Source organism: Musca domestica, unplaced genomic scaffold, assembly GCF_030504385.1.
Source record: "Musca domestica strain aabys unplaced genomic scaffold, Musca_domestica.polishedcontigs.V.1.1 1, whole genome shotgun sequence".
In the NCBI taxonomy this organism is placed as follows: domain Eukaryota; kingdom Metazoa; phylum Arthropoda; class Insecta; order Diptera; family Muscidae; genus Musca; species Musca domestica.
This window is the reverse complement of record NW_026712114.1, coordinates 44,613,639-44,627,028: the sequence shown is the minus strand read 5'-3', so window position 1 is coordinate 44,627,028 and position 13,390 is coordinate 44,613,639. Positions and strand designations below refer to the sequence as shown.

General features: G+C 35.0%; 1 protein-coding gene across 1 annotated transcript in view; it reads left to right on the top strand.

Moving 5' to 3' along the window:
* Positions 1 to 12,095, top strand: part of LOC101897136 (basic-leucine zipper transcription factor A-like) — a 37,957-nt gene extending 25,862 nt beyond the window's left edge. Inside the window, exons 2-5 of the mRNA XM_059132335.1 lie at positions 3,416 to 4,413; positions 7,925 to 8,060; positions 9,283 to 9,416; positions 12,090 to 12,095. Of these exons, the coding sequence (XP_058988318.1) occupies positions 3,416 to 4,413; positions 7,925 to 8,060; positions 9,283 to 9,416; positions 12,090 to 12,095 (1,274 nt within the window). The remainder of the gene's footprint in view (positions 1 to 3,415; positions 4,414 to 7,924; positions 8,061 to 9,282; positions 9,417 to 12,089) is intronic.
* The last annotated feature ends 1,295 nt before the right edge of the window (positions 12,096 to 13,390 follow it).

The following is a 13,390-nucleotide window of genomic DNA, read 5'->3' as shown; positions in this document are numbered from 1 at the left end:
TTGGCCCAATCAAACTTATAATACCCCCAACATATAGTGTTGTAGGGTATAATTAATATCTTAAATAACAAATATTAAAAAATTGTTTCCTTTTAAAACTATTCAATAAAATTCACTTCAGTATGAAGCCATATTCGAATATGAACTCAGCTAAATAGTCATCGTGACCTATTTCCAGAATTTATGTCCGCATAGCATGAAAACAGAATAAACTGCCTAGTTTCGAAGCATTTTCGTTTTCCCAAAATGGAAGGTGGAGCAAGAAATTGGAAAACCTTCCTCTTCTGTTTTTAATGTTTCCTTTTCATGTCAAATTTCTTAAAGGCTCTTAGTTCAGTGAACATGTTGGTATGCGTCTAACCTTGAGGAAATTATTTTTGGATTCTTAGTTTAGTTTATTACAATTTCCTCTCTGCTAATAGCAGACTATATTTTTAGTTTAAAAGAAAGTAAGTTTTGTGAAATTTTCGATATGAATTTCTACAAAGTTTCTAATGAACTTTGAGCAACGAATATTAATCAACTGTACAATTGATTTTACAACCATAATATAGATGTGAAGTTTTTTATGCAGAAATTCAAAAGATATGCATGAAGAAATCCAAAGTAGTCGTTCTTGACAGAATCTGTGTTTACATAGACATAGAATTGATCTAAAGGGCTGATGACAGAGTCTTTATTTTGAGGACAGGTCCTCCCATTAAAGGCCAGAAGCTCTTCTCCTCGAAGACCAGAAAATCTTCTCACTTAAGGCCTGAAGGTCTTCTAATTGAAAGTCAAAAAAAGGCCTTTCAATAGAAGAACAAAAGACCTTCTCATAAAAGACTAAAATAAGATTGAATAGAAAAGCAAAAGGGGGTTTCAAAGATCACCAAAATGTCTTCTTATAAAAGGCGATACGGTTTTTTATATAGAAGGCCAGAAGTTCTTCTTATAGAAGACCAACATTTCTTATCATAGGAAGCCAGAAAGTCTTCTCAAAAGGCTTTCTCATAGAGGGCCAGAAGGCTTTCTCATAGAAGGCCAGAGAGTCCTTTCATTGAAGGCAGAAGGTCTCTCAGTGACTAGAAGATAGTCTTCTCATAGTAAGCGAGAAAGTCTCCCCGTGGATGACGAGGAGATCTTCTCGTTGGAGACGAGAAAGTCTTCTCATATTTGATAAGTGGTCTTCTCGTTGAAGACGAGAAGGTCTTCTACTGGAAGACAAAAAGGTCTTCTCAAGAAGACGAGAAAGTCTTCTCATAGAAGACTGGAAGGTTTTCTTAAAGAAGAATAGTAGGTCTTCGATTATTAGTATTTGCAAAGGAGACCACATGTCTTGTGATAGGAGACATGAGGGTCTTATAATAGAAGACCCCAAAAAAATCTATTTATGTTGGAATAGGAAAGGCCAGCAAGTCTTCTTATTGAATAACTTTTGGTAAATTCATACCCTATAGTATTCTCCAAAAATGCCATAACTTATTTCTATGCTAATTCCGAACGAACTTATCTTCTTCTTCTTCTTCTTCTTCTATATCTATAAAAGAGGAAAATGTTTGTATGTTTGTTTGTTTGTTTGTTTGTTTGTTTGTAATTTATGGACTCGAAAACCGCTGAATAGATTTTCCTGAAAATGTCCGTATATACTGCAACATCGCCTGAAAGTAACATAGGCTATATACATTTTTGAATTTCCACTTGAAACTGGAGATATAGCATCAGAATCGGAGGTACCTCCCAAAAATTTAGATTTATATGCACATATCTATTGATTGGTTGAAGATACAGTCTTCAAATTTGGAATACGTAACGGAATTTGGAACAAAAATAAGTTTGCCAAATTATATTGTAATCGGTTCAGATTTGGATATAGCTCCCATATATATTTTCGACCGATTTCCTTTATTTGATGCCTCAAACACAATATGAACGTTAGATTCCAATGAAATTTGGAATGTGTGACGGGATTTAATCCGAAAATAAATTTGTCAAATTATATTGAAATCGGTTCAGATTTGGATATAGCTCCCATATATATTTTCGGCCGATTTCAAGCATTTGATGCACCAAACACGCTATGTATCACCAATTTCAAGGAAATTTGAAACGTGTGATAGATTTTATTTAAAAAATTGATTTCCCAAATTATATTGAAATCGGTTCAGATTTTGATATAGCTCCCATATACATTTTCGGCCGATTTCATGTATTTGGTGGAAATTCCACGATATGTATTTCCAATTGTAATGAAATTTAAAATAAGTAACGGAGCCAAAATGAATTTGTCAAATTAAATTGAAATCGGTTCAGATATGGATATAGCTCCCATATATATTTTCGACCGATTTCATGTATTTGATGCACCAAACACGCTATGTATCTCTAATTTCAATGACAATATGAATGTACGATTCCACTGAAATTTGGAATGTGTGACGGGATTTAATCCGAAAATAAATTTGTCAAATTATATTGAAATCGGTTCAGATTTGGATATAGCTCCTATATATATTTTCGACCGATTTCATGTATTTAATGCACCATACACGATATGTATGTTCGATTCCAAAGAAATTTGGAATATGTAACGGGATTTTGATTAGATAATAAATTAATCAAATTATATTAAAATCGGTTCAGATTTGGATATAGCTCCCATATATATTTTCCGCCGATTTCACATGTTTGATGCACAAAACACGATACGTATTTCCGATTCCAATGAAATTCGGCATGAGTGGCTGAATTTGATTATAGCTCCCATATATATACTCAGCCGATTTCACATATTTGATGCACCCAAAGCGAGAGAGACAAAATCTGGCACCTGAAAAAATTGCCAAATTATATGGGATATGATTATGATTTTAATAAGAACCATTGACCCACAACGCCTTAGGCTAACACTAAAAACAACACAACAATTTATTTGAAATACGCTTATTACGGCGAAGTATGTTGCTATCTCGAATTCACTACATGCAATAGAAATGCCACTCTACTTAAAAAAATTGCAGTTTCCTGCACGCTTGGTATTTGCTATGAAATAAATAAATCCAAAGGACAAACCCTTCGTGTATGTATGTCATGTTACTGCTTTTCTAATGGTTTTGGTTATTTACGCATTAAATTAGTGCAATATTTTTTTTAATTTTTAAATTTGTTTTTCTTTATCCAACATATATTCGTAAATAAAATTTTGAATGCATATAAAATCAAAAGGGGTAGCGAAGCGCACCGGGTTCAGCTAGTATGTTTATAAAATACAAAATATTCTCTTACCTCGAATTACTTACTTCGCCTACCACTCACTTTTTGTACACATAGCCTATCTTTGTTTGTTCTCCTTGTATTTTCCCATAAAATATTTTCATAAGTCCATAAACTTGTTTCATATTTTCATTTCACTCTTTGCTTTCTTGATAACTTTTAGGCTTGGCTGGATTACGACTCATTAAAGTTTCCATACCCAGTTATAAAATGCGTGGTGAATCAACATTTATGGAATGCCAATATGAATTGAATAGATCGAAAAGTCTCTATGGTGGATTACACAGAAATCGGAATCATCACAGTCACGGCCAATACCAGCAACAGCGTCATCAATATCGGCAATATGGCGGTCATACAGGGGGAGGCAGCAGTATACATTATGATGATAACGATGATTTGCCACAATACCGACGACCTCACACATATCCACAACAAACGTATAAGCAACAGCGACAACAACAGCAGCAGCAACAACAACAACAGTATCAGTATCAACACAGGCAACCTTATTTTCAAGCACAAATCCAGACACATAAAGCTCTTTGGCAGGATATGAACAACATTAGAAGTAGAAGTAGTAATGGCGCACCTTCTCACCATCAGCAACATCTCCAGTATCCATTCTTGCCACAGAAACAAAAACGCCAATACAATCCAGAATATCCAACACTACCGCCCTCGCCATATGGTCACAGTGTATATCGAGGGAGATCTCAAATGTCCTCCACCTCGTATTCATTGTCGTCGTCATCATCCTCCTCCTTGTCACAGTCTTCCCCCTCTATAACCTCCTCGGGCAGCCACGCCAGCAATTATGGCGGTCGTGTTGGAGCCAGCACTTACACAGGTAGATCATCGTCATCCTACCCCGGAACAGGGTCAGGTGTTTTCGGCAGCAGTAGTTATGGACATCACGATGATAACTTTGCCGATAGTAATGAACGCAAAGAACACATTGACGACGAGAACTCCAACGAAGAGGATGAGTTCGATAACGAGGCAGACAGCGATGCCGACGACGAGGAGGAGCACGACGAAGAGGAGGGCGAGGATTTGTATGCCATTAAATGGTACAAGGATAATGAAGAATTCTATCGTTTTGTGCCAAAAGCGAATCCACCAAAAACGAGTTACAGAGTTGATGGCGTACGAGTTATTGTAAGTATGAATTATTATTGCTTTTATGGTTGTTGCACACTCGTATTTTAGAAAGAAAGGAAATTACATTTCCAAGATAAAGCACGAACATCCCCTTACCAACAGATACTTATACGCACACACACACACACACACACCTACATGCAGTTGTGAGATTTGCTAACTCCAGCACATGCAAACAAAACCACCTGCTCTCAATGCATCCTCCAAAGTTCCTTTGTTACAAAAGTTTTATTTATCTTACCTTCCGGTATGTGTCCACAGAGAGTGAGAGAGATATTGTGCTCTTCGGGGTAGAGGGGAAAGTTCATGTCAGAACCACTAGGCAACAGCATGGAGTTATATGATATATATTTTTTGAGGGGAACTGGTAAGTGCAGATACAAAAGAACATTACATAAAATCCATAAGATATTTCCTCCGCCCTTGTCATACACAAAGTAATGTGCACTTCTGCTGGAAAACTATTTCATTATTGTTGTCATTCTACAATAAAAAATCGAAATTAATGTCTTTCGTGTTTTTGATGCGTGATTATTTATTTACAAAAATACGATACAAATTCTCCGCAATAAATCATCAAAATTGTGGACCACGGAATGGTCAAACTAGCGATGCATTCATTTATGAACTTTTGAATAAAGTGGATATATCTATAAATTAGGTATTAATATTAACAGGGATACAACTGTGGACGCATCCATTCAGCATATGTGCCTTTATTTGAAAATTTATTTTTCTACTTGCGTTATAGGTATACAAATATTGACACAGTATGGGGAAGATGCCGAAGCATGACGTCCAAAGTTTGAATGATATCGACAGCTACATGCTTAACTTTATTGATAGATGTACTAGAAAGATTAGACTAACATATTACATTTCCACACATTATTACAAAATAAGGTTCCTCGCTTCATTTAAAGCGCACAATGGCCACCAAAATCTCCGGATACCAATCCGTTGGACTATTGTGTCTGAAGTATTTTGGAAATCAACATTGGCACTAAAAATACCAAAGTGTCGATCACTTTAAACAAGCGCTTCACCGGGAATGAGCCAAAATACCGCAGAGCAATCGGGCAGCGTGTGACAGTTTCATTGGCCTTCTGAAGGCCATAATTCGTGGCAAAGGTGACCAATTTGCTATTTTCTTTCTGTTGCGGTGTAATTTCTTGCATTTTGGAATTTCTGTGGCTTTATTCCGAGCTCATTTTTCAATATTTGCCGAATGGAATATTGCGATATGTTTAGCTCACAAGCCATTTTTCGGCCATTGTGACGCGAGTTTCGATCAAGTCGCTTCTTTACTTTTCGAACCTTTTCTGGTGATGTAGCTGTTTTCTTCCGTCCACTTCCTTGAACACTATCACGGTAACGAGCGATGGTACGAGACACAAAAAATTTATTCACATTTAAATGCTGGAGTGCTCTAACGATAGCCACTTGTGGTTTTCCAGCCACCTATAAAGAAATCGCACTATCACGCTTGAATTCCATCACGAATAACTTTTTTTCTGGAAAATTCTCACCAAAATGCTTTTGTACGCTTGTAAACAATATAATGAGCTGTCACTCGGATAATTGTAACAGCTATCGGACGAGGGGCTTAGAAATGACAGGAGTCTGAAATTGGCTGCAGTTTTTTCATCTCACTCTGTACACATTGTATATATTTCGCCACTTGTGGTTTTCCAGGCACCTATAAAGAAATCACACTATCACGCTTAAATTTCATTACGAATAACTTTTTTCTGGAAAATTCTCACCAAAATGCTTTTGTACGCTTGTAAACAATATAATGAGCTGTCACTCGAATAATTTTAAGAGTTATCGGACGAGTGGCTTAGAAATTACAACAGTCTCAAATTGGCTGCAGTTTTTTCATCTCACTCGCTATATATGTATCCGATATATTTACTATCGGCATCTACGTAACGGTCAGAATTGACCTTTTCGTCTATTTGGGATTTCGTCGAGATTAAAAATCTTGACGGTTTTATGTAAATTTTACTTTTATTTAACGCAAACGTTATTTTCTATTTCACCCGCTATATATAACCCGATGACCATCCAAATTAGAAGGCTTCTGAACGATTGGTCTATAATTGCGAACTGTAGAGCAAATTCAAAACCAGGAAATTTTTCAGTTTTTGGTCCAAATCAACTTTTTAATATTATGCGTTCACTAAAAGCAGTAGTCTTATATTCTGAAGATAACCCCGTCTCCATGCAAAATTTCGTGAGAATCGGGCCAAAAGCATGATTAGAATTTAACATGGACGAACGGATAGCTAGATCGACTCAGCTCGGCGATATAGGAAGATCCGTATATACTTTCCTATGTGGGAAACCAATATTTCGAGGTGTTACATCATTTTTGGCCCAATCAAACTTACCAACGTAGTATTGTGGGATATAATAATCCACAAGAAGAATAGAACCTTGTTGAAGCAAGTATATCAAAGTTGGCGAAAATAGATTAAAATGTAATTACAGCTCCCATATATATGTTTCATCTGTTGTTATATCTAAGCTACAAAGCAGCAATATCCCCTCGATAATAATGGTTGTATATAAAATATATCAGGTATATCCTAGAAACACCTTTGCCTTGAACGAATTGGGAAATTTTCAAAAAAAAAAATAAATAAAATCCTTTTAAAATTTTGTTAAAATCTCAAAAAACACCGAATATCGGAAGGTGCCGATATATGGGGATATACGATATTGTGTAACTATATAGATAATTCTATTTTATGGGGTAAAGTACTCACAAAGAACACCTTATGTGAATTTTAAGACAATTCCGTTGAAAAATGTGTCTAAAATCATCAATATACCGAATATCAGGGGGTACAGTTATATGAGGGCTATGCGATATCGTGGACCTATACAGATAATTCTCTTCCAGCGGATAAAGTACAAAGAAAGAACTCCTTGTGCGGATTTTCAGACAATTCCATTAAAAAATGTGTCTAAAATCATACAAATATCGAATATCGGGGGGTACCGTTATAGCCGTGGATCGATATAACCTATCTTGGAACTTGACCTGCCTGCAGACAAAAGACAGATCTGTGCAAAATTTTAGCTTCTTATCTTAATTCGTTTTGACTGTAGCGTGATTACAACAGACGGACGGAACTTAATATACCCTTCATACTATGTATGGTGGAGGATCAAATGGTGTCAAATATCTGCTTAGCGAGGGAATGTAAATCTAAAGTCCAAAGTTAAGATGCCTGAAAAAGTATTTATTTTGAAAATGTGATTTCCAAAGTGGCTTCTTAACTATAACAACTTATTTATCTTTTACACCTTAAGCTTTCGAAACCTACCGAAATATATATTTCAGTCATTATTTTCGACATAATTAACATTTTATCTGTTTTTATCAATTTCCCTCAATAATTCGGAAATAACCTCTTTCATTTGTTTTTATTAGGGATAATTTTTTATATAACCCAATGTAAATCAATTGAATATTTTATTTATTTTTTCATTCCAGGAAGAACATTCAGACAGCTCAAGGGTTCTCTTAAGGGGGCTTACAATCAATTCAACAGGACTGTATCGTTGCGAAATATCAGCGGAGGCGCCAAGCTTTGCCTCTGTACAGGGTGAAGGACAAATGGATGTTGTGTGTAAGTATTTGTTATAAAAAAATTCGATGACATTTTGTTTATATTTGGAAATGATAAGGTAAATTTGAACATAGATAAGAACTAAATTGGCAGACAGCAGTGAACAAAAATAGATCTGCCTCGACTTGTTAATGAATTTAGGGTCGTAGCATTATGAAGGGTTTTACTAGAAAAAGACGAACTTTACCATAGACCGATATCAAACTCACATATTACATATAAAACTTTAAATTCTAATGATGATTCAATTAAAAAAGAAAAAAAAAAACGAGATTGTAAATGTTGTATCTATTCTTGTTCGACTTTCGTGTAAAAATTCATGACAACTGAATTGTAGTTGCGACCTGGATTGATTTTGTTTTGTAAATTCTATGATCTTCGCTTAGTATAATTCCCATTTTCCCTACAGAACCCAAATTCTATTATCTTCAGCATGCAGCATGTCTTCTGTGCAAATTTAGTATCCGCCACATTAAATTTCATGCCAAAAAATTATGGGGTTAAATACACAATAATTGTGTCACCTATTACTCATAATACATCTCGTTTGTCGATATATCATTTTTTTTTCTTCTACACTCTCAATTTTCTCCATTTTCCCCCAGTTTGATGAGAGAAAAAACAAATACTACCTTCTTTTGTAAAGTAACTTTAAATAACCTAACCTGCTAAAATGCACTGCACGTATCGCATATGGTTTTTGCGTAAAATCCTTTTTAAAAATAACTTAATACGTTTTAAAAAAAGTTCAAGGGCAAAAGTTTTCCTACCATGAAAATGAAAGCAAATATAATATGTTTCCTCCCTGCATACATTCTCAGCGTCTTGCCATGGAGACAATTCCACCTTTAGAACGTTCTACTTTTACATCAGTCAGAGTAGATAAATTATGGGACAATCTTCTTTTTTTGCTCGATTTCCCTTTTTTTGAGAAAGCTAAACAAACATTCCATTGAATTCAAGTCACGTTTTTTCATCGCAACGAAGTCAACGCTCAATTCAGCCAACAGCGACAGCAAACCATCAGAACACCGAGAATTGTATAACATTAGTTATATCATCAATAGGAAATCTATTCGTTGTGAATAAACTGAAAATCAAAATGAAAAACTGTTTTATAATAGGGAAATTAAGTCAATTTGTAAATGTTAAATTAAGCAGATGAAATTGAAAAACCTTTCAATTAACGTTACGTTTTCATTTCCCCCTTTTTCCTCCACAGACTTGCCACGTGATGGACCGCACATAAAGGGCCAGCAATTCCAATATCAAATTGGTGAATTATTAATTTTAAATTGCTCATCGGGAAAATCACATCCAGCATCACAATTGCAATGGTTCATCAATGATCAGCCGGTAAGTGGATTTATATGGAATACAATTTTAAAAATTACATTTTAATTTTATTTTTAAAATTATGGGGAAAAATAGCTAGGGATTGGTGAGATTTTTATACCCTACAACACTATGGGGGTATTATAAGTTTGATTGGGCCAAAAATTATGTAACACCACAAACAAAATTGATTTCCCACATAGGAAAGTATATATGGATCTTCCTAGCTCGCCGAGCTGAGTCGATCTAGCTATGTATGTCCGTCCGTCCGTCTGTCCATGTTAATTTGTAATCACTCTACAGGTCGCAATTATGGTCCGATCCTAACGAAATTTTGCACGAAGGTGGGGTTAGGGTCAGAATAGAAGCCTATTTCTTTTGGAGATGATCGCCAAATGTTTAGGGGTTGAAATGGACCAAATACTGAAAAAATGTCGGATTTTGCAGTAGCTATACAGGTCGCAATTATAGACCAATCGACGCGGAATTTCGCATGTAGCTAGAGTTTAGGCGGGGAAGAAGCCTACCAATTTGGGTGGTCATCGGATAATATTTAGCGGGTAAAATAGACCATATCTTTTGTGTTGAAAAAAATCAAAATTTTTCATTAAACCGTGAATATTTTAAATCCCGTCGAAATCACAAAGCCATGACAAGGTTATTTCTGACCTTTACATTGATGTTAACATCCAACAAATCGGATATATAGCAAAATATGTGCGATATATATGTCTATCAAAGAAGATATGCTTGAAAGATCTCTTATATGTCGAGAACGGCTGAACTGATTTCGACAGTTCTCATTAATTCAAAATGGCCTCTTGGCAGGAAAGAAAAAACGTCTAAAAAATTGCATAAAAATATCTCTCTAAAGATGAAAATATTGATTTTGTACTATTTGCTCATATTTTTTTCAATTTTGTCATATTTTTGGCATATTTTCATTTTGAATTAAACATTTGGTAATATTTCTACAGCTAACAAAACTAAGTAGTTATGATATAAATATGATAGGATAGGATATACAGATCGCATTTATGGCCCGATTTTTATGAAATTTTGCATGAGGGTCAGAATAGAAGCCTACTCTTTTTGGAGATAATCGCCATATATTTAGGGGTTGAAATGGACAAAAAAAAACTGCAAAATTGTCAGCAAGTCGTAATTATCGCCCGATCCTCACGCGCATTTGAATGGAGGTTACCGGACATTGCAAAAGCCAAATAGTTATGGATGGCCATCCAAAAACATTTAATGTGTGAAATAATTTACCAACTTTTGTAGACTAAATACGAAAATATCCATTCCAGTGTCTTTTTGGAGAATTCACAAATACAGGAAAGACGCACTTCTGACTATTTCGTTAAGGCTGATTTCGTTGAAGAATATAGTCAAATGTCTGTATCTCATATAGATGCGTTTTAGTCAAAAACCAATAATAAATGTTAATCTTTTGCCACTTCTGAGAGATTATAGGTCTTTGGGAAATATTGGTTCCAGATCTAGGAAGACCATTTACGTGCAACATCTACCATCTAAATTGGAAATGAGCAAATTAGTTCAAGTTTCTATTATTCGAAAATTAGAGAACGAAACCTGATGGTTTTCTTTTATTATTTGTCACAAGATCTGGGGGAATTCTTTCGAGTATCTGGTCTATATAAACTGTATCACTTATTATAGTGTTGTAGGGTATTCAACGGACGGCCCCGCTCGACTGTAGCCTTTGCTTACTTGTTTATTTTTTCAGTTCACATTTTTCATCGCATGCGATTTTTTCAATTTGACTTATAATATTGAAGTGTTTGTTTTGTAATATTTTTTCACCTTACAACACAGTTTGGTGATATTATATACCGATGGCAATTATCGTCTGATCCTCACGAAAATTTTCACAAGGGTAGGGTTTGGCTCAGAAGGGCTAGACCTTTTGTTTTCAAAGATGTCTGCAATATATTTGGCTGGTTAAATGGATTTTCTTATCACACAATTAAAGCCAACCGACACGCGAGAGCCAATTAAAGCCAACAAGAGAGAGAGTTAAGTACAGGGAAGAATTGTAGCATTTTGGATGACCACTGGATTATATTTAGCTATAAAATGGACCATAACAACTAACAGCACGACGGAGTGTGCAAATATTGGGCAAATGTCCCTGTTCAAAATGCTAAGGGTAATATCTGGTCAGTGCTCCGTGACATAATTTCAAAAGCGAAATCTTCCAAAATGGATTTGGACATAAAGGGACTTCTAACATATTGTAGTGTTGTAGGGTATCACATGGTCGGCCCCGCACGACTATAGCCTTTGCTTACTGGTTTAAAATTATCATGCATTTTATAGCAAACTATAACTACCCTAAAGCTAAATGTTGAAAGGTGGTATGGTCTACTTGAAATAAATTCTTTGTTACGGGTGCTCTACAAAATATGCATAGTGGTGTAGGGTATCGTATAGTCGGCCCGCCCGACTTTTGACTTTTCCTTACTGGTTTATGATTGATTTATGACTTTGTATTATTGGGCTTTTAGGTCTGGGGTTTATTTAATGAAAATAACAGCTATTTATTTCATTTTTCTATCCGACGTTTCTTTGAGATTTTTCAACTTCTTCAGGGATACATTTATTAAATCTGGCAACAACAATAGAAGTGGTATATATTTATTTAAGTTTGTATTACATTATTGTTCTTAGCACTAAGTGAAGTAATATATACAAATAATTTTTTCGTCAAGTTTCTAAATTTAATTTTTGTTAAGCGAAGATTTTTCCACATTTCTCATTTCGATAAGGAAGCGGGGCCGACCGTTGAATACCCTACAACATTATAATAAACGATACAGTTTATATAGGCGATATACTCGAAAGAATTCCACAAGATATTGTGACAAATAATAAAAGAAAACCATCAGGTTTCGTTCTCTAATTTTCGAATAATAGCAACTTAAACTAATTTGCTCATTTCCAATTTATTGGTAGATGTTGCATGTAAATGGTCTTCCTAGATCTGGAACCAATATTTGCCAAAGACCTATAATCTCTCAGAAGTGGCAAAAGATTAACATTTATTATTGGTTTTTGACTGAAACGCATCTATATGAGATACAGACATTTGACTATAATCTTCAATGAAATCAGCGTTAACAAAATAGTCAGAAGTGAGTCTTTCCCGTATTTGAGATTTCCAAAAAAGTCACCGGAATGGACATTTTCGTACTTTGTCTGCAAAAGTTGGCAAACTATTTCACACATTGAATATGTTTGGATGGCCATCCAAAACTGTTTGGCTTTTGCAATGTCCGGTAACCCCCATTCAAATGTGCGTGAGGATCGGGCGATAATTACGACCTGCTGACAATTTTGCAGTTTTGTTGGTCCATTTCAACCCCTAAATATATGGCGATCATCTCCAAAAAGAGTAGGCTTCAATTCTGAACCTCATCTTATCCCCATGCAAAATTTTGTAAGGATCGGGCCATAAATGCGACCTGTATGTGATATCCTGATATCCTAACTACTTAGTTTTGTTAGCTGTAGAAATATTACCAAATGTTTAATTCAAAATGAAAATATGCCAAAAATAAGACAAAATTGAAAAAATATGAGAACATTTTACAAAACCAATATTTTAATCTTTAGAGAGATATTTTTATGCGATTTTTTTATACGTTTTTTCTTTCCTGCCAAGAGGCCATTCTGAATTAATGAGAACTGTCGAAATCAGTTCAGCCGTTCTCGACATATAAGAGATCTTTCAAGCATATCTTCTTTGATAGACATATATATCGTACATATTTTGCTATATATCCGATTTGTTGGATGTTAACATCAATGTAAAGATCAGAAGTAACCTTGTCATGGCTTTGTGATTTCGCCGGAATTTAAAATATTCGCGGTTTAATGAAAAAATTTGAATTTTTTCAACACAAAAGATATGGTCTATTTTACCCGCTAAATATTATCCGATGACCACCCAATTTGGTAGGCTTCTTCCC